A 25,675-nucleotide genomic window follows, 5' to 3' on the forward strand; every position below is an offset into this window, starting at 1 on the left:
CCATCTTGGCCCACACTCTAACAGGACAGTGAGAGATCACCGGCATCGTCAACACTCACAACACCTATTTCTTGTGGAGCAAGGCGAACGGGCACGTCTTCGACCTTGCCTACTTCATTGCCCTCGCCATTTACCATTAGACGGAGCGACATAGGAGAGGAGTCATCTCTATCAAGCCCTATATGACTCAATTGGCTCAATACTTTGGGCTCCTCAACACAGTGGCACAATCATCCTCCCTCACTCTGATCTGTCAGATGTCCCAACAGGGCATCTCGAGCATGCTACATATGAGAATGATCGAGAAACGACATGGCACCCACCCTCCTTAGTACCGCTTCATCCAGTCCATTGAGGAGGAGGACTCAGAAGACATTACTGATGATGTCCCTCCACGCCATGACAACCCACCGTCTTAGCCACCACCCATCCATCGTCCATTTTATGCGGCGGTTTTATACTCTGACATCTCTGAGTGTCTTACTCGATTTGAGCAGCAGTATTTTCAGCGTTTTGATCACATTGATGCTACTCTTCATCAGATTTGTCAGCACCTTCACATCTAATTGCCACCACCACCTCGTGAACCATCCAGCGGTGACGATGTTTAAAAAGTTTTTATTTATTATTTTTATTTTCACTTTTATCTTTATTTATCTTCTTTAAGTACTTTTTATTTCATTTTCCTTTAATTTTAGTTTAATTTTAGTTTTTACAATTTTTATTTTCGGCTATTTCATGACGAGTAATTATGCTTCCTTATTTTTCCTAAAGAGTTCTTGATTTTATCACAGTCATAAAGAGCTCCAAAGCTCATCATCAAATAGGAACTAAAAACTCCACTGGCAAAGGTTTTCCACGATGCCATGTCCTGCTCGAGCACAACCATAGCTACTACTAGATATAATACTCTTTTGGCACAGGACTTATGGACTAATGAACCTCTACCACCACCGGAGTATCCTACTCCACTCTCATCATTGCCTTGGTCGATTATTGTCCATAACTCCAATTCAAGGAGTTCACTCATCATTCAGGAAGTTTCATTTCCCTCCCTATCTTATGATTATATATATATTTTCCAATATATCTATCTTTGTACATTGAGGGCAATGTACATCTTAAGTGTGGGGGGTATTTTATATCATTATCAGAAATCCCTGAATTTTGTCTTATTCTCAAGTGAATCACTCATATCACTATTAGAATGAATTTTAATTAATTTATGATTTTTATTGATATGTCTTGAATTAAAACATAGGCATTTATGCATTGATTGTTTAAACTTTAAGACATTAGGGAATCAAGCATGATAAGTTGATTTTTTCAAAAAAAAAATCTTTTAAGTTACTTCTCTAAGTTTAGGTATTATCTTGAGTTGAAATTCACAAGTTTAAACATCAAAAAGCCATAATTTTTTTAAGATCTTGAGCCTTTAGAGTATATTTTTTTTTCTTTCATGCTCACTTTTATTATGAGTGTGTCAGTATTGATTTGTTATTCTAGAACTTGCTTGATTATGCATGTCAAGAGCACACCGTTTGATTTGATATGTCGAGATGATAAAGGCACTTAAGTTTAAGCCACTCACTCTACAAAAGCCTACCTTCATAATTAACCCTTAGTGATCTCCTTTGAATTTAACAAACCATCAATTGATTTACCCTCAATATTAACCCAAAACCCATTATTGTTGAAATCCCCTAATTTGATCCCTATTTTTTTGTCGAGATTTAATTTGAACTAATTGCTTAGCTATGTTTTATTCTTCGTTGCAACAATTAAGTTCTATGTTATTTGTTCTTAAAAAAAATCCTTACACACATATTAGTAGTAATTTGTTTTTTTTAGCTTGAGTGTTAATTCCATATTCTAAGAAGAAGCTTACTTGTATTCAATTAATAATTAGTTATTTTTCTAGTTAGGTGATTTCTTCAATTCAACATCGATTCTAACCTTTTCCTTTAGCTTATGACCACACCCTTTAACCAAAGCCACGTTACAATCCTCTAAAGACCTTTTTGATTGATGTATCATCTCAATATATAGTGGTGGAGATTTGATTTTCATGCAAGCCTATGGTAATAACTTTTCATATTGACTAATGAGTGCTTCATTTGATGTCCTTAAACACCTCGAGTGATTTGAGTGAATCTTTAGTGAGGATGTTAAACTCTGTGATATTTTGATCAAAGGTGATTACTTAGATGAGGGGGGACACCTATGTTTTCATGATAAAATGCTCAACTTGGAATGTTTGAAACTTTGATGTACTTTTAGTTAAATTTTCAATGTATGATTACTTATGGATTATGTTGAGATATTATTGATAAGGATTATAAATTGAGAAGAATTTATTTTAATTGTGAGTTGAGGATTTTGCTTGAGGACAAGCAAATGCTTAAGTGTGGGGGTATTTGATAAACCGTAATTTATACATATTTTTATCCCATGCTTAGCACATTTATGGATGGTTTCTCCTTAGATTTGGTGAATTCGATGCTCCTAATCCTTTAATTACATGTTTTATACTTAGGTGAGCATAGGAGAGTAAAAAGAGCGAGAAACGGGCCGAAAACGGAGAAAATGGACCCATATGGGAAATCAACACAGCCTAGACTTCCTCACACGAGTGTGTCACATGGCCGTGTCCATTTGGCAGGATCGAAGCATGACTTACACGGGTAGACTACACATCCGTGCCTATTTAACAGCCTTGACCACGGGCTGGAGTAATCACACACGGGCGTGTCTCTACCGAGCCCAAGTATAGCCCTATTCGGAAAAGGCCACTTTTGAAGGCTCTTAGGCATTCTAAAGCCTATTTAAACACCGGAGGAGGTACTTAGAATGGGGACGGGGAGTAAGAAGTAAGGAATTACTCAAGGGAAGCCGGTTGGTCCATCTCAAAAGCCAAATTCATCATCAAGACTAAAGATCTCCCTTCAATTTCCATTCAAGGGTTTTGGGTTTTCTTTATGTTTTGTTATCTTTATTCTTTTGAGATGTTTTCTTTCTTAGTTATGAACTAAAACCCCTAAATACCTAAGGGGAATGAAACCTAAGACAGATCTTGTTATTATTATCTGAATTGTGTGATAAATATTTGACTTGTTCTTAATTATGTTTTCTTAATTCTTGTTTTAATATTCCAGGATATTGATTCAAGTTAATGCTCTTATTCAGAGGAGGAATAGACCCTGTTTAAGAGTAAATTTTTCATAATTAAGTAGAGTTGATTGCACGCCTAGAGATAGGGTGATAAGATTTTGCTGGATTAGGGTGAAACCTAATAAGGGGATCCATAGATAGAGTTAATGCAACACTAGGGCATTAATTAGAAATAGATTTCAATTAATCAACCTAGGGTTAGACGTTATTAGTCTCGAGAGAGATAATAATATAACTTAGGGATTTCTAAGGATCAAGTCAAATGAATAAATTATCTGTTTTAGAGTCAAATAACAAGTGAAGTCTAGGTGGATTTTTCCTTGGGTATTGTCTTAATCAATCGAGTTCTCCCAAAAGCTTTTCCTAATTTTCTCTCTCTGCATCCTTAGTTTAGTTAATTAGTTTAGATAAAAAAACCCCTTAATTTTAGGCTAGATAATAAAAAGGAAGTAATTTACTAGTACTCTTGGTTCTTTTGGGTTCAACAATCCGGTCTTGCTAATGCTATACTACTGTTTGATAGGTACACTTGCCTTCATCGTGATAATATTTAGTTTCAAGAATGATTAATTATAAATTTTTAAAACCTATTGCGAATATCACGTATCATGTGTGACCCAAGTTAGTTTCGACCACAACCAAGGCACATGGGCATGTCTCCAACTGTGTGGTACAAGTCAGTATGTATGCCTTGTTTTTAGACGACTTGTGGCATGGGCATGTTTTGTGACCGTGTGAGGCATATGGCCTGCTCACATGGGCGTGTGATCCATATATGTTTGAAAATTTTTTAAGTTTCTTAAAGTTTGCAAATATTATCGATTTAGTCTCGAACCACTTCTAAGCATGTTTTAAGGTCTCGTAGAGCCTTATAAGGGACATTGAGATTATATTTGATTGATATGTATGAGAAAAAGTATGTTTGATGTTGTGATGTATGGTAATACCTCATAACACTATTCCGGCGACGAATACGGGTTAGGGGTGTTACAATTATATTATCATTTAAATTCATAATTACCAAATTAGCCTTTTTAATTTCATTTAAAATCCACTAACCTTAGGTTTTTATGTCCATCCATAATTTCAATGGTTTATTATCAACATAAGGACCCCACATTAAAAGAACACATCAATTCAGCACATAATCAATTAAACCATAACTTTTACATTTTACGCGATTAAGTCCTTTTATTTAATCGAGCACACAAACAATAAAATTTTCACATGAAACTTTCACACATATCAATTCACATACTATAAACACCAAAAATATTTTTTAAAATATTTTTTAACTCGGATTTGTGGTCCCAAAATCACTATTCCAATTAGAGTTTAAATCGGGCTGTTACATATTCAATCTATCTTTTATTGTTTAATCTTGGGGTTTGAATGTTTCTCAACATAGAGGTGTTATTGTAGTCACAAAACTAGAATGTGTAGTGACAGTTTGAGCCAACAAGCATTAAAACAAAAGTTGAGTGTATATTAGAGGAATTTAGTCCACTTTTTCTTAATAGTGTCATGTTGCCATCATCGGAAGGTGGGGTTAATGTGCATGTTTAAGTCTTAGATTAAATAGAGGAGTGATGCTTGGTAAGATGTACATTGAAATTTATTGCCTTGACAATCACCTATCCTTTTATACCTTGTGGGCACTTAGTATTCTGCTAAAGATTCATGTTGGAGATCCCAGTTTATCATTATCATATTTTATTTTATTGTTTTCAAGTTATGCTTCGACAACTATCCTCACAATTTATCTCATTTCTATCTAGTTGTTGCACCAATATTAATAGAAAAAAGACAACCATCCCTGTGGGATCGATATCTGATAGACTCACATCTTTCTACTAACTTGCATCGACAGTGTATAATTGCACATTATTACTGTGACATTAAACAGCCGATCACATCACTAAGCCTATCCCGGTCTGAACTGTAAGGTCAAGAGATAAGTAGTTGTTTCCAACTAGTAGGTTAGTTAGAAGACGAGAGGTAATAACTAAGTTGACTACTAGCTGATTGAATAGAGCCCTGAAGTAAGTATTCTATTTACTCTAGTGAAAGATTCATAATCCTATTATTTTTATTATTTAATACTTTTTGAATCTTTTACTTTTATTCAATTCTTTTGCATGATTCATCGTATTATGGTTTTGAATCAATATTATTTGGAAAGTTAATATTGATCTAATCAAGCCTCCTTTGTGTACGATCCTCGAAATACTTCTGTGTTCTTTTGTAACAATCTATATTACAACCTAACCCGTATGCTTGTAGACACCACTTGATTCCATATAATTCATAGCAATATTTTTTTACTTTTAACATTAGAGGCAATCAAGTTGTTAGTGCTATGGTTGGGGAGGCTTCACAATTAGATTAGTTTTTAGTTTACGTGCCTTAGTAAGATAAGTAGGAAATTTCAAAGTCATAGATACAATTTTATTTGTTATTTATTTATTTATTTATTTTACTAACCTATCTTTATTTTTCTTCATGGATCACAGTGTATGACTCTGAGTAGGGGCACCCTATAGAGCCAGCATAAAATCTAGAAAGAATTATCCGTCATAACTGTAGTAAAATAACCTACCTACTAAAGTTTGATTACGCACTACTGAATCTAGATGTTGTACGAGGTAGTATCGAAAGGTTGGCAATAAATGTAAACAATTTTGAAATTAATTCAGCCATGATTCAGAATAATTTGTAATTTCGTGGGATGATGATGGCGGATTTAAACCAACATTTAAAATGATTAATCCAACTTAACGATACATTTAAGTTCAATCGGGTCACCAATGATGCTCTACGTCTTATGTTGTTCCCATTTTCATTGGTTGGTAATGTTTTTTCTTGGTTAGATTTGCAAGCTCCATGTTCAATTACAACATGGGACAAGCTTGCAAAAAAGTTCTTACACAAATTCTTTCCTATCAGTAAGACTATCTACTTGAGGCGTGAGATCACAAAATTCCGGTAGATAGAAAGGGAAAATTTATATGACATATGAGAACACTTTAAACTAGTACTGAAGAAGTGTCCCCATCACAATATGCAGGAATGGCTGCAAATGCAAATTTTCTATAATGGTCTAGATGGTAATCTAAAGTCTAGGTTGGATGGATCATTAGGAGGGGACTTCATGAATAACAATTACGAGTGAGCCTGTCAGTTGATTAAGGATATGGCTATGAACTCGTACATGTGGCCCAATGGGAGGTTTACTTATAGCCAAAAACCATATATTGCTAATGTTGTCCATGAACTGGACAAATATAAGAAAAATTTGGAAAAGCTTAACCGGTTGGAGACTACATCCACTAGACTAGGAGTACAGACTAGGAGTACATGAACCAACTCGCACTTATAGCCAATATTTTGTGAGCCAGTCTGAGGAAGCGAATTATGTGAGGAACAGGGGTGGAAATCCTTATTCCAATACTTATAATCTCAGATGAAAGGATCACCCATGTCTGAGATGGGGTGGAAATCAATGAGGGGGTAACTCGAGTCAAAACCGACAAAATCCAATTTACCAATCTCCTTATATGCAAAGCACTCAAGAAAGGGCTATAAGAGCTGACCATGTTGTACGTTGTCAAAGATTAGATCGGATAGAAGGGGAGATGTAGCCAATGTGTGTCGTAGGGTTTCCATGTTGCAACACCAACAATAATTGCTGAAAAATTTAAAAGCCCAATCGCGACACGGGGTCCCCCTTGTTGCAGCACTGGAGACAGTGGCGACAAATTAGATTTTTTAAGGGTGTGATACGACACCAAACTCCGATGTCACAGTAAGAGTAGTCTACCAGTTGTGTCTTGACATGGCACCCCTGTGTTATTGTTAGAAAATATCCAAATTGAAAATGATTTTCTTGCATAACAGGAAATTAAAATTTTGAAAATCAACACGGTTCATGTAATATCCTGATTTTGGGCCTAGTCGGAATAGCGATTTCGTTACCACAAAATTTGAGATAGAAATAATTATTTTATGATTATTTTGAGGTCTACGATATGATTGCATGATTGTGTGAAAATTTCGTGAAGAAATTTTATGCATAAAGTGCTTAAATTGAAATTAGGGACTAAATCGAATAATTTGTAAAACTTGCATTCTAGAAGTTTCTAGTATGAAATTGTTTTGAAATATTAATTAGGAGGTCTTAAATAGCAATTTTACCAATTTCTAAGTCTATGGACAAAAATTGGACATGGATGGAATTTTTGGAAAGTTTAGTAGTAAGGGCATTTTGGTCATTTAGGGGTAAAATGAATTAAAAACAAAATTAAAAGCCAATTTTTGTCCATCTTCTTCATTAGGCCGAAATTTCAAGGGTTCTCCATAGCTAGGGTTTGTTTCAAGCTTCCAAGCTCCATAGTAAGTGATTCCAAGCCCCGTTTTTAATGTTCTTTACGTTTTTAGAATCCCGGAAGCTCGATTAAGCTTATGCTAGCAATAATTCAACCTAGGGTTTATATTTGGAAAAATACCCATAGGTGAAATTTGTGTATTTTGATGTTTTATGATAGAATATGGGGTTTTAAATTATGTTAGACAACTTGTGCTACTCTGTTTTTAGTGAAAACGAGTAAAAGGGCTTAATCGGTAAAAATACCTAATAGTCACAAGTATATGTTAGAGAGAGAATTTGATGTTGCCATAGAAGGGAAAAGTGATCAGCATGTTATAAAACATAAGAATAAGGAATAAAGTTTAATTCCCGAGCCTAGGGGCAAAAGTGTAATTATGCAAAAGTTTAGGGGCAAAAGTGTAATTTTTTTAAAGTTCATATTAAATGTTGTTTTGATAAATGTATGTATTAAATAAGATTAATTTGGTATTATAGATCAAGAAAAACGAGATTCAACTCGTGATCGAGGAAAAGGAAAGATTGTGGACTAAATTGCAAAATCTTTATATTTTGGTACCAAGGTAAGTTCATGTGTAAATAATGTAGCATAAATGTTATTTTTAAGTTATTAATGTTAATTATATGATATGCTGATTTTTAATCGTGAAATATTATGCTTTGTGGTTAATGTTGAGTAATATGCAAATTATGTTTACTACTTGATAAACATGAATTGCTACTGAGTATCGGTTCTGATATTCCATGGAAGACGGCAAATGTGAGATCGAGGGAAAAAGTCCGTTTGAACCTTAGGAATTGATTAGGATACAAGTGACATGCCACTAGGATGGTTGAGCATCCGAACTCGTTGAGTTGAGTCCGAGTTCACTTATGGATGCAAATGTCTGAACTCGTTGAGTTGAGTCCGAGTTCGTGAGATGTAACTAGGCATCCGAACTCGTTGAGTTGAGTCCGAGTTCATTTATGGATGCGAACGCCCGAGCTCGTTGAGTTGAGTCCGAGTTCACTTAGGGGCGGGTTACATGATTTCTTGATTACATATGTGGCACTTATGTGCAAATTATCCATGTATCCGAGTTATATTCCGATGTGTTCAACGGGTGAAATTTCTAGTGAAATGAAAGAACACTTAAGATGCAAGCGACGTTTTGGTAAGTGTTGTGAAATGGACACTTTGGACAGGTATGTTCTTAACCTTCGGGTTGATAATAGATACAACAACGATAAGGTAGTAAGATGATGAATGATGTTTAGAAATATGATATATGTTTTGGTGATACCCAGCTAAAGTTGTTTGGTATATTTGTATTGTTATGTTACTTGTTATTTACATATGAACTTACTAAGCATTTATGCTTACTCCCTCCTCTTTATTTACTGTAGTTTTGAACAAGCTAGCTCGGGAATCGGGACGGGTCGAAGGTTCGATCACACTATCCAAAGGACTTTCATCTGGGTAAATGGCTTGTAAAACTTAAGTATGGCATGTATAGCAATATATTTATTTTGTGTAAATAATTTTATGATATGGCCATGATTGGTTGAGAAAATGTTTGATATTGATAAGTCATGGTGATGGTTAAATTTAGATCATGTTTGATATCATGGAAGTTTAATAGGTTATCTAGTTCATAACAACTCATGAAAAGATGAAATTTGCCTTAAAACAGAATATTGCTGCAGCAATGACATGAATTCAAAAAATCACTAAAAATAGTATAAATGGAATTAAATGATGAGCAAGTTATGAAATTGAAGCTTAATGAGTCTATTTTCATATGGATAAAAAAACAGGCATATAAATTATACTTTATGAGATATTTGAAACCTTGTGAAACAGGGCCAGAGTGATTTCTAGAATGCAAGTTTTACAAATTATTCGATTTAGTCCCTAATTTCAATTTAAGCACTTTATGCATAAAATTTCTTCACGAAATTTTCACACAATCATGCAATCATATCATAGACCTCAAAATAATCATAAAATAATTATTTCTATCTCAGATTTTGTGGTAACGAAACCGCTATTCCGACTAGGCCCAAAATCAGGATATTACAACTCATGATATTTAGAGTAAGAAATCCTAGACTAAAATCGTAGTTGTGTTTTTGGATAAGTGAATCATTGATTTTTTTGGCTTTAAACCGAACAATCTTCTCCGATATACTCATACCAAAAACTGCTTCGAGTGCGGTTCGAACAAATCGAATCAAAACACAGGACTAGAAATAATTTTCTTTTCCTTTAGGGGTGAAAACGAAAATCCTCTCTTCTTTAATTAGAATCTGATAGAATTGTTATTCTAGAAAAATATATTTAATAGTTAAGAATAAATTCTCTCTATTTTTTGGCAAAGTTAACAATCTCTCAAAGTTGTGTTAATAACCTTACTGGTGCCATCTATTTATAAAAAGAGAAGGTAGAACACTTATTGAATTGTAGGAGTAGGGTGGACGACATCCCCTAGTATTCATACTAGGGTTGTTGGCTCTTCATATTCCATGAGGGGATTTTGGGCCTTTCTCACATTGGATCCAATTCCAAGTATTTCCTGGACTTTTCGACCCAGTAATTTGTAATTTGATCCAACCTAATTTTATTTTTCTATTTACCAAAATAAACTTAAATATATTTATATTAAATGATTTTCTCATCCCAATTTTACCCTGGTAAAATCTATGAAAAAATTTATTTAATATTTCAGAATTCAACTCGTTCACTATGATCGAATGGTTTATTTTCATTTTCGGGCTTTAAAATAGCTAGAAAAACATAAACTCATTTTCGTGATCATTTTTAAATAATTCATCTACATTTTCAAATGAATAATTTCTCATTTTAATTTCCAATTCCATTTTGAGAAAACTACATTCATTTTCAAATGATTCCATTTCTACATTGTATTCCATTTCTCTACTTCTATTTATTCCGTTCATTTGGATTCAAACACGCAATTCATTTATGCTTTCAATGAGTTAGGGGAGGGATCGATTGGACATATGCAATTAAGGCTTAAATAATTTATAATTAAGTTCCAGCTTTTTGCCTATTAATTATAAACTCATTTAGTCACGAAGTCATTCCACTATAGTATTATGATTGAGCTTTCCCTAACGACATACCATTACGAAAGCATCTACTTAGTGCTCGTCCAGTGACCCTGTCATAAGTGTCTTACCCTCATAGGATATCCTTAATCTCTTTGGGATAGTATCCACTCTCCCAATATGATCCTACTTTATCTCTTGGTAGCCATTACATCTTCCTTTATAAAAGGTCAATTACTATCAACTAGTAATCAAGTCATTCATCACAAAGACAAATGACCTGTGACCATGTTTATTTTTTATAAACCATGTAATGCCAATGAGAGGATATCATTTACCCATGTCTCAGGCTATGAATTCCATTATTGTGAATGATATTGCATACTATAGAAGTCGTACACCAAACGCATTAGTTGTCGATTCCTTTCCTATTCAAACGTAAACTTTTACTTACATAAAAGTGTATGAGTCATGTATACATAGTCTGTCATCCACTCATGATTCAAATATGCCACACTATGATAGTCAAAAGTGAATAAATCCATAAACAAATTCAATACCTATTCATCTTGGGTCCTATCCGATGTACTATCAGTCTAGTTAGTCACATTTATGTTTCTATTTTTTGGGAGTCATCTGCTTCGATTAGAGGTGTCAATGGGTTGGGTTGGGCCCAACAAAATTTTTAGGCTCGTGCTCGAGAAATGAGCCTAAAATTTTACCCAAGCCTGGCCTAGATTAAAATGCCAAAACTTGGAACCGGTCTGGCTTGCCCCGTATTAATTTATATATATTTCTAAAATATAATACACAAAAATACTAAAAAAAATATTAAAATTAATGTTTCCCAAAAAATTAAAAATAAATTTAAAAAAATATGTATACTTAAATAACACTAAGATAGGTGCATCTTAACAAGCAAATGCCTCTAAAATAGTAACAAAATTAGCAATAAAATAAGAGTTATACAATATCCAAATAATAACAAAAATGTAGTAGCAACATAATTGTGAAATGATAGCAAAATAGTGTAAAAAACAAGAAATAATAATAAATAGTAGTTTTCTTTTTGCATATTTGGGTCGAGCCGGGCTCGGACCAAAAAAACTTACCTGAGGCTCAAGATTTTTTAAACGGGCCTTATTTTTTTCCAAGCCCATTTTTTGGGCCTATATTTTTACCCAAACTCTCCACTTTTTGGGCGAGCAGACCGAGCCATGGCAGGTCTAGCTTCGATTCCCAAGACAAAACGTCTCCCTGATCGGACTTGATAGACGGCATATTAGTCTTTCAATTGGTTTGCTTATTTTCAATTAAACTAAGGACATGTTTAGGTTTGTCTACTAATACAAGTTGTATTTCTGTATTACGACATAACCACGTAAAATCACTTAGTATTAGTTTAAGCATTAGATAACCAGTGACCAACATTTCCTTTCAATTTTGCTTTGTGTGAAAACCATGTGAGGACAATATACAAAGCATTAATGTAATTCACGAATAATTTTATTAACCAATCTATTCGAAAAATTAAAAGTGTACTTAAATGAAAATACTACACATAGGGCACCAGATTAATAGTTGCGACATCGTAGCGAAAATTTACAGCTTTTTACCCGACTCATGCTGCAACCCATCGGGTTCTAACTTATATTTACCTCGAATAAACCCTAAATACACTCCTTATATAACTTAAATTAGTCCCATTAACCTTTAAATATATTTTAAAACCTTCTAAACACTCTTAAGCTATCATCTAACCTATTTTCTTTCAAGAATTTTTCCCTTCTTCCTTTGGTTGCAATTTTTCATTTTGTTCTTTCTTTTCAACTTATTTTTCATGTACAATACGAGTGAAATCCACTAGAAACAACAACATAAATGATCAAAAATAAAATCCATATCGAGGTTAAGGGTTCCTAACATAATCTTTACAAGTTAGTAACTATTATTTATTAATATTTACAAGTCCATTACAATATTATATTGAACTCTGATCTAATAATTTTGGTTATTTGGAAAGTTAGTCAAGGTACAAGTGTATCAGTTCAAAAGTTAGTGGTTTTGGAAATTGAGGTATTGGGAACTCGTTTTCATAAATCAAGGTCATATATATTTTCATAAATATTTACAAATTTTTTATATAGGCGAATTAAATTTTGGATAGGTAATTTTTTCTGAATTAGTAACTAATTAAGGTATAAGTACAAAATCATAAAAACTGTAAAAGTTAAACGCTATAGAGTTTTATTAGTTAAAATTCTTAATTAGTAAGTGTTTAAGGGTTTAAGTGGAAAATTACCCATTTTAATTATTAAGTACGATTGGTGCATGGCTTTTAATAAAATTATGTTAAAATTATATTATAATTATAATTAAAAATAATAAAACATAAAATAAACTTGAAAAAGGCCATCTTTTTCATTTCTTCTTCTTTCTAGCCGAAATAGCCATTGGAGAAAGCTTGGTGAATGTAATAGCCCATTTTCAGTTAAATCGGAACACTGGTTTTAAGACCACAAATTCGAGCAAGAAAAAAAATTTATTTTTATATTTTTGCATTGTTAGTATTTTGATAGGAATGTCATAAGAAAATTTTGATAAGTAAATTTTATCGATTTTGTGCTTAATTACGGATAGGACCAAATTGCATAAAATGTAAAAGTTGATTCTAGTAGCTAGAAGGATCAAATATCTATGGAATTCAAAACTTGAGGTCCTTATATTGTAATTAGACCATTAAAGAAAAGTTAGTAAATATTTTTTTATGATTCATCCATGGAAAAATTAGAAAAGGTTAAGGACTAAATTGGAAACTAAAATAATTAAAAGATGATAAATTAATAAATAAGAAATATCATAATATTATTATCATCTTCATCCCCAAAATACATGGAAACCCTAGGGGAGAGAGAAGAAACTAATCAAGTTTAAATGGGTAAGTATTCTTGTCCCGTTTTTAATAATTTTTATATTTTTTATTTCGGGATAACCTAATCTAACTAAATTGGTGATCAATTTGAAAAATTATCAAAGTATAGAATTTTTTCCATGGATGAATAAGTTGAAAATTTGAAATTTATGGTAGAAAATGAAAGGTTGTTGATAGATAAACAACTTATACAAAGTAAATTTTGATTAAATTATGATTTAGGGATTAAATTGTAAAGTTATGAAAATTGAAGAAAAAATCTAAATTTTATAGAATATATGTTCTGTAAATTTTATATTGAAAGTTTGGTTAAGCTTGGAATAAGGAGTAAATTGCATGAATTTCATTTTCTGAGCCTAGGGACGAAATTGGAATTATGGAAAGTTTAGGGGAAAAATAGTAAATTTGCCTAAGATGTAAATTGAGTTCAATAGAATATGAAATGTGAGAAGTTGATGATTAAATTAATTTATATAGATCCGGATAACACAAATTCAAAACTAGATCGAGGAAAAGAGAAAGTTTCAGAATAGTAGATTTTCTTGTACGAATTATTATTGAGGTAAGTTCGTGTAACTTATTTATGTATATTAACATGTTTGAGTTGAATGTTAGATTTAATTTGAATGAAGTAAATGTTTATTTGATTAAATAAATGTTATAAATATATGAATGGTCATAAGATAAAAAAGGTTATTAAAATGTTAAGTTCCATTTGAATAATGAAAATTGATGGATACATGTGATTTCCCGTATATGAATGTGAATATGTATTTGTTGCAGAAGAGATTTAGCTAGGACGAGTAATCCCGATATAGCTTCTCGAGCATCCTGTTATATAGTTCCTGCGAGCATCCTGATCGGTAGTGATTTAGTGTTGCACACTACTACAGCTCTTTGTGAGCGTCTTGATACATGTTTCGATCGATTGTGATCCTGCATATAATGCAGAAACAAATGCAACTCTTCATGAGTGCCCTATTAAGCTCACTTGAACTCTCTATTACCTTATCTGAAACTCTTTGATATTATCTATTTGGAGATATCTGAAAGGCTCTATGAGCTTTCTAAGTAAAAACTCTTATAAGTTTCCTGATTAGCTTGGATAAGTGTCTTGTTATATGATTAAATGGCTTGTTTGAGCATCCTGATATGTAGCTCGAAAGTATGCTCCCTGAAAAAGAATTGACAATTTATAGATATGTACACCTTGAGTGTACTATTTAAGTATCCATCGATATTTCAATAATTCAATAGACAAAACTCTTAACTTGAGAAAATGATGAAATAAATAGAAATATGTCCTAAATATTTTTGAATTATTTGATGAAGGATTATATGATGAGCTCATCTATGTTTATTTGATGTATAAATATATTATATGGCTAACTTTTTTGATTGAGTATATGTGTTTAGGTAAACTTGTCAAAATGATGAAAGCATGTTAGTTGTATGCTTAATATAATTAAATATAAATGGTAAGTTTTAATTCCTGTTATATGAACTTACTAAGCATATAATGCTTACTAGGTTTTATTTTCTCTGTTTTATGGTGCTCAGAAGCTCGTGAAGGTTGGAGATCGGTTGGAGCATCATCACACTATCCACTAACTTGTTTTGGTATAAATAGTAAACTTATTTTGGTATAATGGCATGTATAGGTAACTTGGCCTTTGATGGCATATGAATGTAGTTTGTAAACTAGCTATTGGAATGGCTAGTAATGGTTTGTTTGGTATAATAATAAGGTTATATTAAGACAAATACCTATGTGTTAAGTTTATTAAATATGGTTGATCAAGTTATGTTTAACATATAAGTTAAAAAAAGGTAAGATTATAATCATGATTGCATATGATAAAATATCATATTAGATGTTTGGATTGGCTGGTATATACTTGTAAGTGTTGGTGTAGGTTATTGACAAATTTGGGTAAGAAATAAAGCTAGGAAATGGCTTTATTTTGTCCATGTGGGTAGACACACGGGAGTGTGTCTTGACCATGTGTGACACATGGCCTGGTACATAGGCGTGTGGTTTGGCCATGTGTCCCCTACGTCTTAAAATTAAGAAACAAAATGCTCATAATTGAGCACATCGGCAAAGACACGGGCATGTGTTTCAGCTGTGTGTGCTACACAGCCTTAAACACGGGTACGTGTCTTGGCTGTGTGAACCTTGCACCTAAATTTTGAAAATTAAATTGACACATGGCCTACTCATACGGGTGTGTGGCTGGCCCATGTGGCACAAGCCAGAGATTTACACGAGGTCTAACATGGCCTGCAACACTGGCATGTCTTAGGGCCACACGGGTGTGGCGTGTGTGCCTTGCATCTAGGAAAATTTTTAAAATTTTGCAAAAAATTCTCTGAGTTTCTGAGGTTTAAATATGATTATATGCATGTGTTAAAGTTTCATAAAGAAATTCTAAGTATAAGGTGTCCAATTGGAAATTAGGGACTAAATTGAATAAGTTGCAAAATTTGTGTTCTAGAAGCAATTTGTATGAAATTGCTTTAGATTATTAATTAGGAGGTCTTAAAAAACAATTTTCTCAATTTCTAAGTTTTTTGGACAAAAATGGGCTTGTATGGAAAAATTTGAAGGAAATGCTTTAAGGGCATTTTGGTCATTTGGTTTATAAATGAAATAAAATGGGAAAATAAGCCAAAAAATAGCTCATTTTATCCATGTTGCTACCGAAAATTAGGGTTCTCCATAGCTAGGGTTTTTAAGCTTTCCAAGCTCAATAGTAAGTGCTCCCAAGCCTCGTTTTTAATGTTCTTTGTATTTTTGAAATCCCGGTAACTTGCTCTCTCTATTTCTACCCATATTTCATGCTAGGGCTCATGTTTAGAAATTTACCCATGCATGAGAAGTTTATGTTTTTTATGATTTATGGAGGGATATGCGAGTTTAAAGGATGGTAAATAACTTTTACTAAGTAGTTTTTCATGGAAAGGGCTTTAGGGACTATTTTGTAAAAGTTGTAGAAAAGGGTAGGAAAATATGAAATGAAGGAAAAATGTGGGCTATTATGAACATGAAAAATGTTTGGTTAGGCTTGGGTAACCAAGAAATCCCATACATTGCATTTTTCGAGCCTAGGGACTAAATTGTAAATATATGAAAGTAAAGGGGTAAAATAGTAATTTTACTCAAGTATGAATTTTGGGGTCATTTTGAGTAATGTATGTATTAAACAAGCTAAATTTGGTATTATAGATCAAGAAAATCGAGATACAGGCCTTGATTGGGGAAATAGCAAGGTTTACGAGGTTTAGGCTCGATTTCTAATATTTTGTACCGAGGTAAGTACATATGCAAATAAATACATTAATTATTGTTATTAAATGATTTATTGATATATGTATGCTTAATATGCTTATTTGGCTATGTTGACAATATAACATGTTTTGATGTTTTGCTATGATTATGAGACATTGGTCATGTGAAAGAAACCATTATTTGAGTACGTTCGGTAAAGGTCTGGAAGTCTAAAATCCCGTTTGAGCCTTAGGAAATAGTTGAGGATACAAGTGACATGTCAGTAGGATAGTCATGTGTGTTTTGAGCTCATTTAATATGTGATACATGCTAGGGTCCAGGTGCTGGGTATTCTGAGTTGTGTTCGGATACTCTCTTAGCTCTTTGAGTAGCCCTATTGTGTGCGGCATGTGATTCTGTGATATGAGGCACTTCAGTGCACTTTCTGTCAGGTAGCCAACGCTACATTCAGGCATTTCGGTGCATTCCTTCTGTGTGTCTAAATCATATTAAAAGTGTTCAACGGATAATGTAATATGAATTCCAAAAGTAAAATTTAAGTAGGCTATGTGTGTGTAGGATGGCACAGGTATGTAATAAAACCCTATGAGGACTTAGTATATGAAAATATATGTATTTGGATAAGCATGTGTAACGCCCCAATTTTCGGGTTTTTTGTGTTTCTGTGATTTTTAAAATTTGTGTGTGTTCTGGTTGGTTAATATATATATTTTAGTAGGTTAGTGGGCCTTTGGAAGGCCTAAACTTAAGTTAAATCCGTGGTAGTCTTCGGAATTTTAATTTTATGAACAGGTGATGCAATTGGCGTTTGGGCGTTTAAGAGTAAAGGGGTAAAATATGAGACAAAAAGGAGTGTGGTGTAGTGGCAAGGTGGCGCCACTTAGGGGACAAGGAAGTGACGCCATAGAGGAAGCAAGGGGTCCAAGGTTCAAGTCTTGGCTCATGCAATATATTTTGGTTTTTCTTTTCAATAAATTTGGAAGCAAGTAGGTGCGCTTTAAAGTTTAATGTGTTGGACTTATGACACAAATGAGTTGATGGCCTAGTGGTGGTGGCGTGAGTTGGCATGTGAGAGGACTTTAGCTCGAATCCCTTGGCACGCAAAGGTTGATTATTTAACTATGTTGGGACGGCAAGAGTTGGTGTTGGTTTTAAACTCTGGTGATGGAGGGATCCCACATCGGGAAGCTAACATAAGAGTAGATGGAGAGCTGGCTTTAAATAGAGCAAACCATGAGGAGAGTAGGCATACCCTTCTTGGCTGATCCCTTTCGCTTTGTGACGTGTTCGTTTCGGTTGGGTGTCAGCTAAGAGTGTTTGGAGCACGGATTAACTACAGTCTCCTAACAGGTGTGTATTTCTCATTACTCTAGCAGTAGGATGGCTATTTCGGGCCGCAATGGGCTGAAATGGGCCATGTGGTCCCAATGGATCCGTAGGCCCAAGTGGATAAGTTGTAGAATTACTAAAATATCCCTGTAGGGTAGGACTACCGATTTACCCCTAAAGGGTAAAATGACTATTTTGCTCCTCGTGCGTAAATGACTAACTTGTGTGGTGATTGGGTTAGTTGACGTGGATTTATGTTAGTTATCGTTAATTCGTAAGTCTAATGTGTTAATGATCGATTGTAGGATTATCGCGTGGGAGATATCGTCATCAATCGTTATCAACCAGGTGTGTAAACAACACCCTCCCTTAGACTGAATCGGTAAAAGTCGAAATACCAAAACATTGGTATTTTGTGAACTCGCAAGCGTGTGAGCGCTCGTGAGACAGTTGTTAATGAATATGGTGCATTTGGATAATTAGAGTGCAGAGTGTGCATTTTCGTGCACAACGGTATTTTTGGGCTTAATGGGCCGAAAACTAGCCAATCGACCAACGGGCCCACTTTGGTAAAAAGACGAGGTAAGTACTTCTGATTACTTGGTAAACGTTAGAATGAGCATGAAACCTTAGCAATAGGTAATAATTACTGAAATACCCTTATGCATGTAAAATTACGATTTTACCCCTAGGGTTATTTTTTTCTGAAAAGCATGATGTTTTGTTTCTATATACTTATGCCATGACATATTATTTCTGTTGCATGGGACATGGGTTTATATTGATGGAGGAAGCGTTCTGGAAGCCTTGCTGCAATCTTGTGGCCTCGCCACATATATCTGTTCTGGTGACTTCGTCACAATATCTGGCAGCCTCGCTGCAATCTGGTGGCTTTGCCACATATATATATATCTGTTCTGGTGGCCTAGCCATAATATCTGTATATGGTGACTTTGCCACAATATCTGGCAGCCTCACTGCAATTTCTGTGGTGTGTAGTGGTTGGGTGGGTCGAGTAGTCTCCCCACATGGTGTAGGGCTGGTATGGGGGTGTTATGGATGGCTCTGGGTTGGGATTTCTGCATTCATGATATATTTGTTCTGTATCTGCTATGGGCCTATGGGTTTCATTCTGATATCTGTACTGGGCCAAGGCCTAGATAAGTCTGACTCTGAGGTTTGATCTATTTTGGGCTATGGTTGGGTTATGTTACACACTGAGTTTACTGAACTCACCTTTTATTTTCATCTCTGCAGGAAATCCCCAACCATAGTGGGCTTGGAGCCGTGAGGGATTCGGAGTGGCCACATCATCTGCAAAGTTGGTTTTTCTAAGTTAGTTTTTTTTATTATTTTTATATTCTAATTTAATTTTGGGTTTGTAATAAGGCTGCTATTTAAATTTCTTTTTCTGCTATGGTTTTATTTTCTGATTATATTTATACTATGTCAAAACTGCTAGTGTTAGGCTGCACAGGTTTTCAAAATTAATAAACGTTTCCAAGACTCAACAAGCACAACAAATGGATAGCCTAAAGATTGATAAACTGGCTTTTCATTCAACCGCTGTTTTTACAAAGACCACCCCAATCACTTAAACCAACGAATGCATACAAGTCGTAAGTCCATGTGACACGTCAGATCTGGCCATAACGTCTGGGCCGGGTTTGGGGTGTTACAGCATGTGAATATGAATAGGGAAAGTAATTATATATATGTCTTAATGAAAAGTATCATAATGGATAAACAATTATGCTTGGATATTTAACAGTTGGAAAATCTAGATTATTTGTATGTGTACTTACTAAGCTTTATAGCTTACCCTCCTCTCTTTTCCCTTCTCTGTAGATACGTCAAGCTAGCGCGAAGGATCGGGGGACGTCGAATCTCGAATCACACTATCTTCAAGAAATTTGGGTATAAAAAGGGTTAATTATTTTGGTCATGGCATGTATAGGAAACTTGTCTATTTTGTGTATATGTGTCATGTTGAAGTAGCCAAGTATAATGGCTCATTTAGGCATTGATTATTTTGTATGTGGCCATGTGATTTGGTCCATATTAATAGTTGGGATGTATCCCTGAGTTTATCTTTACATGCGTACTAAGATGTGTATGTGTTGGTTTGATCGATGACTATTCAATTGGTAGTATGTGGTTGCATGATTTAGCACACATAATGGAATGATAATGAGTATGGTAAACCATGAAATTGGTGTGGAATGACTAAAAGATAAGTTTGTGTGAATACTAATGGTCTAGTATGTAAAAGGAGTCATAGTGATGCTATAATGTTGCATGTTTGACTGTCCAAATATATCATGGGATATGCCATTGAACATATGGGAGTGTATGATTGTTTAAGGGTGACCAATGGCTTAGAGAGTAGCCTCCAAATGGTCCACACGGGTAGACACACGGGTAAGTGTCTAAGCTATGTGTGACACATGGTCAGCCCCATGGCCGTGCCGTTCGGCCGTGTGTCCCCTGCACCTTGAATTTTAGGTTAACATGCATGGTAGTAAACACACTGGCAGAGACACAGCCGTGTGTCTCAATCGTTTGGGTGTCCGATTAAATAAAATGACTTAATCACGTAAAAAGAAAATTTGATGGTTTATAATATAAGGGCCAAATTGTTAGTGGCTTTTTAAATTGAAGTATTTAAGTTGTAATTAGCCATTTGACTACTAGTTGGACAGTGGTAAGTATATACCATATGGTTTTATAATATTTTATTAAAGATATATATATGTGTGTAAATTAAATATTATTTTTTATTAAAGTATAATATATATTATAAGGCAAAAACGTGAAAGCCATATCATGTGCATTAGCTTATTGTTTGGATGGTAAAGGATATATATATTATATGATTTTATTATTATTTCAGCAAGGGCATATGTGAAAACTAAAACTTATAAGCTTTATAATACAAAATGTATTATAAAGTAAAATATGAGTGCGCATATATTTTATTTCACCTATGCCGAAACCAAAGAAAAGAAAAAGAAATAAGGGAAGCTTAGGTTCGGCCAACTCCCAAGCTCAAATCCAAGGTTCTTTCTTCATCGGTTTTTGATAATTTTTACGTTTTTGAGATCGTTACTTCGAGTATTTCAAAACCCATGCTTAAATTTTGAATTTTGATGAATATTTTGAGCTATGCCATTGATGGAAGCTTGTGATTTTTATGGTTTGATGGTGAAATATAAAAGATAAGGGTTGGGTTAACATATTTTGTATTGGAATTTTTTGATGGTTTTGAGTAATTAGGACTTAATTGCAAAAATAAAAATTTGAGGGACTAAAATATGAAATTGATGAAATAGATGGACTTGTATGGGTATGGGTAAAATTCGGCCCAACATGGGTATATTGAAATTTTGTATATTTTGTGTTTTGTGTAATAGGGACTAAATTGTAAAAAGTGTAAATGTCAATGGTAAAATAGTAATTTGCCCATTTATGTGTTTTTAGATTAAATTGAATGAAAATATGTTTGAATACGCTTAATTTGAATATGTTTAGATCATGAATCAAAGAAATCGGATTTAGATCGGGGGAAAACGAAAGTTGTCGACTAACTGTTCTGTTCCGTTTTACATTGCCCGAGGCAAGCTTATACGCAAATAGACGTTGTATATTTTAATTATATGTGAATTATATATGCTGAAATGGAATAAGTATATATATGTGTATAAATTAGTCGAATGTGTACAAGCTTGACAGCTATGTTTATGAATTCGTCTAGACCGAATTACAATTTTCGAAAGTCCCGTATGAACCTTAGGAATAGTTAGTGTAACACCCCACACCCGGCCCAGACGCTATGGCCGAATCTGGTGTGTCACATTGAAGTGTTTTAGCGAAAACCATGTTTTCATTGAAAATCCTTCTTAAATTGAAAGAATCCCTAATTAACTTTTAGGAAAAAAACACCTCTCAGTTGCGAAAACCTCGTTTAAAACATTTGATTTAAGAAAACTTAATATTTAAGAATTTAATTGTGGAAACGTAGAAACACACTATAATTTAGAAAACCCATGTTCAACTTCTTGTAATTACATTGAAAATTAATAACAATAATTCAAGTAATAATAGCATAATGAAAATCTTATTACAATCTGGTCTAAAACGTACTTAAAAAGAAATAAAAACTTAAATGCTAAAAAAAAACCCAAGAACAAAACATCTTGCTTGCTGGCCACCCAGAGTCCCTCCAAACATTGAACCTTCTACTGAGCATCACCTGAAAATAAAATAAAAGAGGGGGTGAGTTTTCGTAAACTTAGTGTGTACAATCCTCGGCAAAAACAAGCATTCAAAATAAAAAAAATCATTCATCAATCATGCAATGCAATCCCATCTAAATTATCCATCCGCTACACACCAGCTTCGTCCCTTGTCACACCATGTGGGGATATAAATATCGACCCACCCAACCCACACACCATGGTAGCCTAGTTGTGGAACTACCTTCATTTACATATTGGGCTTTAAAAGCCGTCGGTGGATACACGATTGTCAAGCAACCATGCGATCCTCATATACTTCCTCCATTCCATAATTCCCACCCATATGCAACCTAAGCAGAATATCATATGTATGCATGTCACATCCATAAAACATACATTCAGCACCTAAGGGTAATTCGGTCATTTTTTTGCCCTTAAGGGCGTTTCGGTAATTTTTCCTTAATTATGGTTTTCACCTACCTTGGACCGTTAACAAGTCCCGCGAGCTAAGATGAACGAATACTATGCACCAGGTAGGATTCCAGAGAAGAGGAGGTGGGTCATTAAGACCGCTTAAGTACCAAGCTCTCTATAGATCCAATTCTAGACATGCATATACCTGTTGCCACACCTTAACCCCTTTGACCTATCCACGGTCACAATATATGAATTAAATCTTATGTGCATATCATATACTAGGCCTATAACCCCTTACAAAGCCCAAACAATTTCACATACCTGTATCTGGCCCATTAAGCCCAATCATATTCATATAGCCCATTAGGCCCAAATCACCTGTATATGGCCCATTAGGCCCAAATCACATTTATATGGCCCGTTAGGCCCGGTCACATTCATATTCATTCTCACATACAAGTTCCTATCACATAGCATCAACATTCAGTTTTTGCCTATTATGGGCCCAACAGCCCATTGGGCCCGTTTAGCCCATTTTGACCCATATGGCTAAATCACAACCCAAGTCCATGGAATCGCCCGTGGGCCTCAGGCAATCTATCGATCTCCCCATTACGAGTGTTTGCGCACTCGCAAGACTACCGTAGCCAAACTTTCGGCCTTTCGGCATTTCGGCTTTTCAGCTTTTTCCGATACATAATGTGTGTGCAGTGTATTTACACACCTGGTCAGGAAACGTGATGCGATCTCCTTAGCCCAAACCTAAAATCAATATCACTCAAAGATTAATCACATGTACTTATCGATTACTTTACCAAAAGCCGGAACCTCACCTTAACCTTACCTGAACGCCAAGCCTTTACTAGCTTTTACTTTGATCACTAAACACGCATATTTCTCTGATCTGAAGAGCAAATCGGCAGGAATCCAAAACCGAGATCTAACACTAATTCCCTACCAAAGTCAATTAGAAAGAAGTGAGGGACTGAATACTCGATACTATCAAAAACCGATTGGGAGAGCGAACACTTACACTAGAATTGACTAGGTAGAAAGAGTAGTGGTAGCACCAAGGGTTTTTGGCTCTTAGAGATTTGAATGGCAACAATTGATTACTCAGTACCAAAGAAGAGAGGAAGAAGAATCGGCTAAAGTAAAGAAAATATTGAGTAGTGGAGGGATAAGAATTCGGCACAAAGAAAGAAAAGAAAAAAAAGGGTTTTCGGCTTTTTAGAGAAAAGGGTTTTCGGCACAAAGTGAAGGGAAATTCGTCATTATCTTTTCAACCCTCCCATTCGGCACCTATTTATAGCTCTATAGCCGAATTCTTCAAGCCCAAGTTCCCAATTCGACTTCACTTACTCCTCACTTCTCATCTCCTCGTTTTTCTCCCTGATAACCCCTTGATCCTTTCCTTAATTTTCTCTTCTGAACACTCCCCTTGGAGTCCATCTTCACGCCACTTCCATCCTTCTAGAAGGCCAAAATTAAACTCTAAAAATACTAAGCTAGGATTCGTACCTTGGACCCCATTGCTATCTACTAACGCCACCTCACTACACCTTATGTGGTGTCACTTAGCCACTCCACCACAGGCTCCTTTTGTGTCCAATTGTTTCTTCATTTATTCAAAAGCCCACCTATTTGTCAGCCCTGAATTTTTTAGTGATTAAATTATAATTTCTTGTACCCCTTAATTCAAACTCAACCTTAGCTAAAACCTACTAAAATTATACTTGGATAAGAATATTAAACACAATTTTTATCAAAATCGAAAATAAAGAAAATTCAAGATTTCGGGATTTTTGGATTTCGAGATTTTTGGGGCGTTACAACTCCACCCCTTATAAGAAATTTCGTCCTCGAAATTCACCTGATTCAAACACTTGAGGATGTTGACGTCGCATCGCTTCCTCAGGTTCCCAAGTAGCCTCCTCAACCTTATGATTACGCCAAAGCACTTTGACTAATGGAACGGACTTCCTTCTCAGTACCTTAACATCACGACCAATTATTTGTATGGGCTCTTCCTCGAAAGTTACGTATGGTCTAACCTCGATTTCTTTAATCGCCACGACATGGGAAGGATCTGAGTGATACCGTCTCAGCATAGAAGCATGGAACACATCATGGATCTGGCCTAGTTCAGGAGGTAATTCTAGCTGATAAGCGACTGGCCAAATCTGCCTTGCAACCCAATATGGCCCAATGAACCTTGGGCTTAGCTTTACTTTACATCCAAACCTTAACACCTTCTTCCACAGAGAGACCTTAAGAAAAACTGAGTCTCCCACGGCATACTCTATCTCTCGACGCTTAAGGTCAGCATACTACTTCTACCTATCCGATGCCTCCTTCAAACGATCCGGAATCAATTTTACGTTATCCTCAGTATCGGCTACTAACTCAAGGCCCAAAACTCTCCGTTCGCCCAACTCCGTCCAACATGTTGGAGTTCGACACCTTTGCCCATACAGTGCCTCGTATGGAGCCATCCCAATGCTTGATTGATAACTATTATTGTACGCAAATCCGGCTAACGGTAAATAGTCCTCCCAGCTACCTCGGAACTCAATCACGCATCCCCTCAACATATCTTCCAATACTTGGATCACCCTTTCTGACTGTCCATCAGTTTGAGGGTGGAAAGCCGTACTGAAATTCAACCTAGTACCCAATGCCTCATGCAGCTTCTTCTAAAATCTAGAAGTGAAACGTGGGTCCCTATCAGATATTATGGAGGCTGGCACTCCATGCAATCTTACAATCTCTGCCACGTACAACCTAGCCAGCTTTTGCAACGAGTAATCGGTGCGAACCGGTACAAAATGGGTAGACTTGGTTAATCGATCCACTATAAC

General features: G+C 35.0%; 1 protein-coding gene across 1 annotated transcript; it reads right to left on the reverse strand.

Moving 5' to 3' along the window:
• Positions 1–17: 17 nt before the first annotated feature.
• On the reverse strand, positions 18–25,408 carry LOC121212288 (uncharacterized). Its single transcript, XM_041084741.1, has 4 exons — positions 25,155–25,408; positions 24,809–25,001; positions 23,659–23,768; positions 18–168 (listed from the first exon to the last, which is right to left on the reverse strand). The coding sequence occupies exons 1-4, from the start codon at positions 25,406–25,408 to the stop codon at positions 18–20; spliced, it is 708 nt and encodes a 235-aa protein (XP_040940675.1).
• Between the last annotated feature and the right edge of the window lie 267 nt (positions 25,409–25,675).

The sequence above is a fragment of the Gossypium hirsutum genome, chromosome A13, assembly GCF_007990345.1.
Source record: "Gossypium hirsutum isolate 1008001.06 chromosome A13, Gossypium_hirsutum_v2.1, whole genome shotgun sequence".
Lineage (NCBI taxonomy): Eukaryota > Viridiplantae > Streptophyta > Magnoliopsida > Malvales > Malvaceae > Gossypium > Gossypium hirsutum.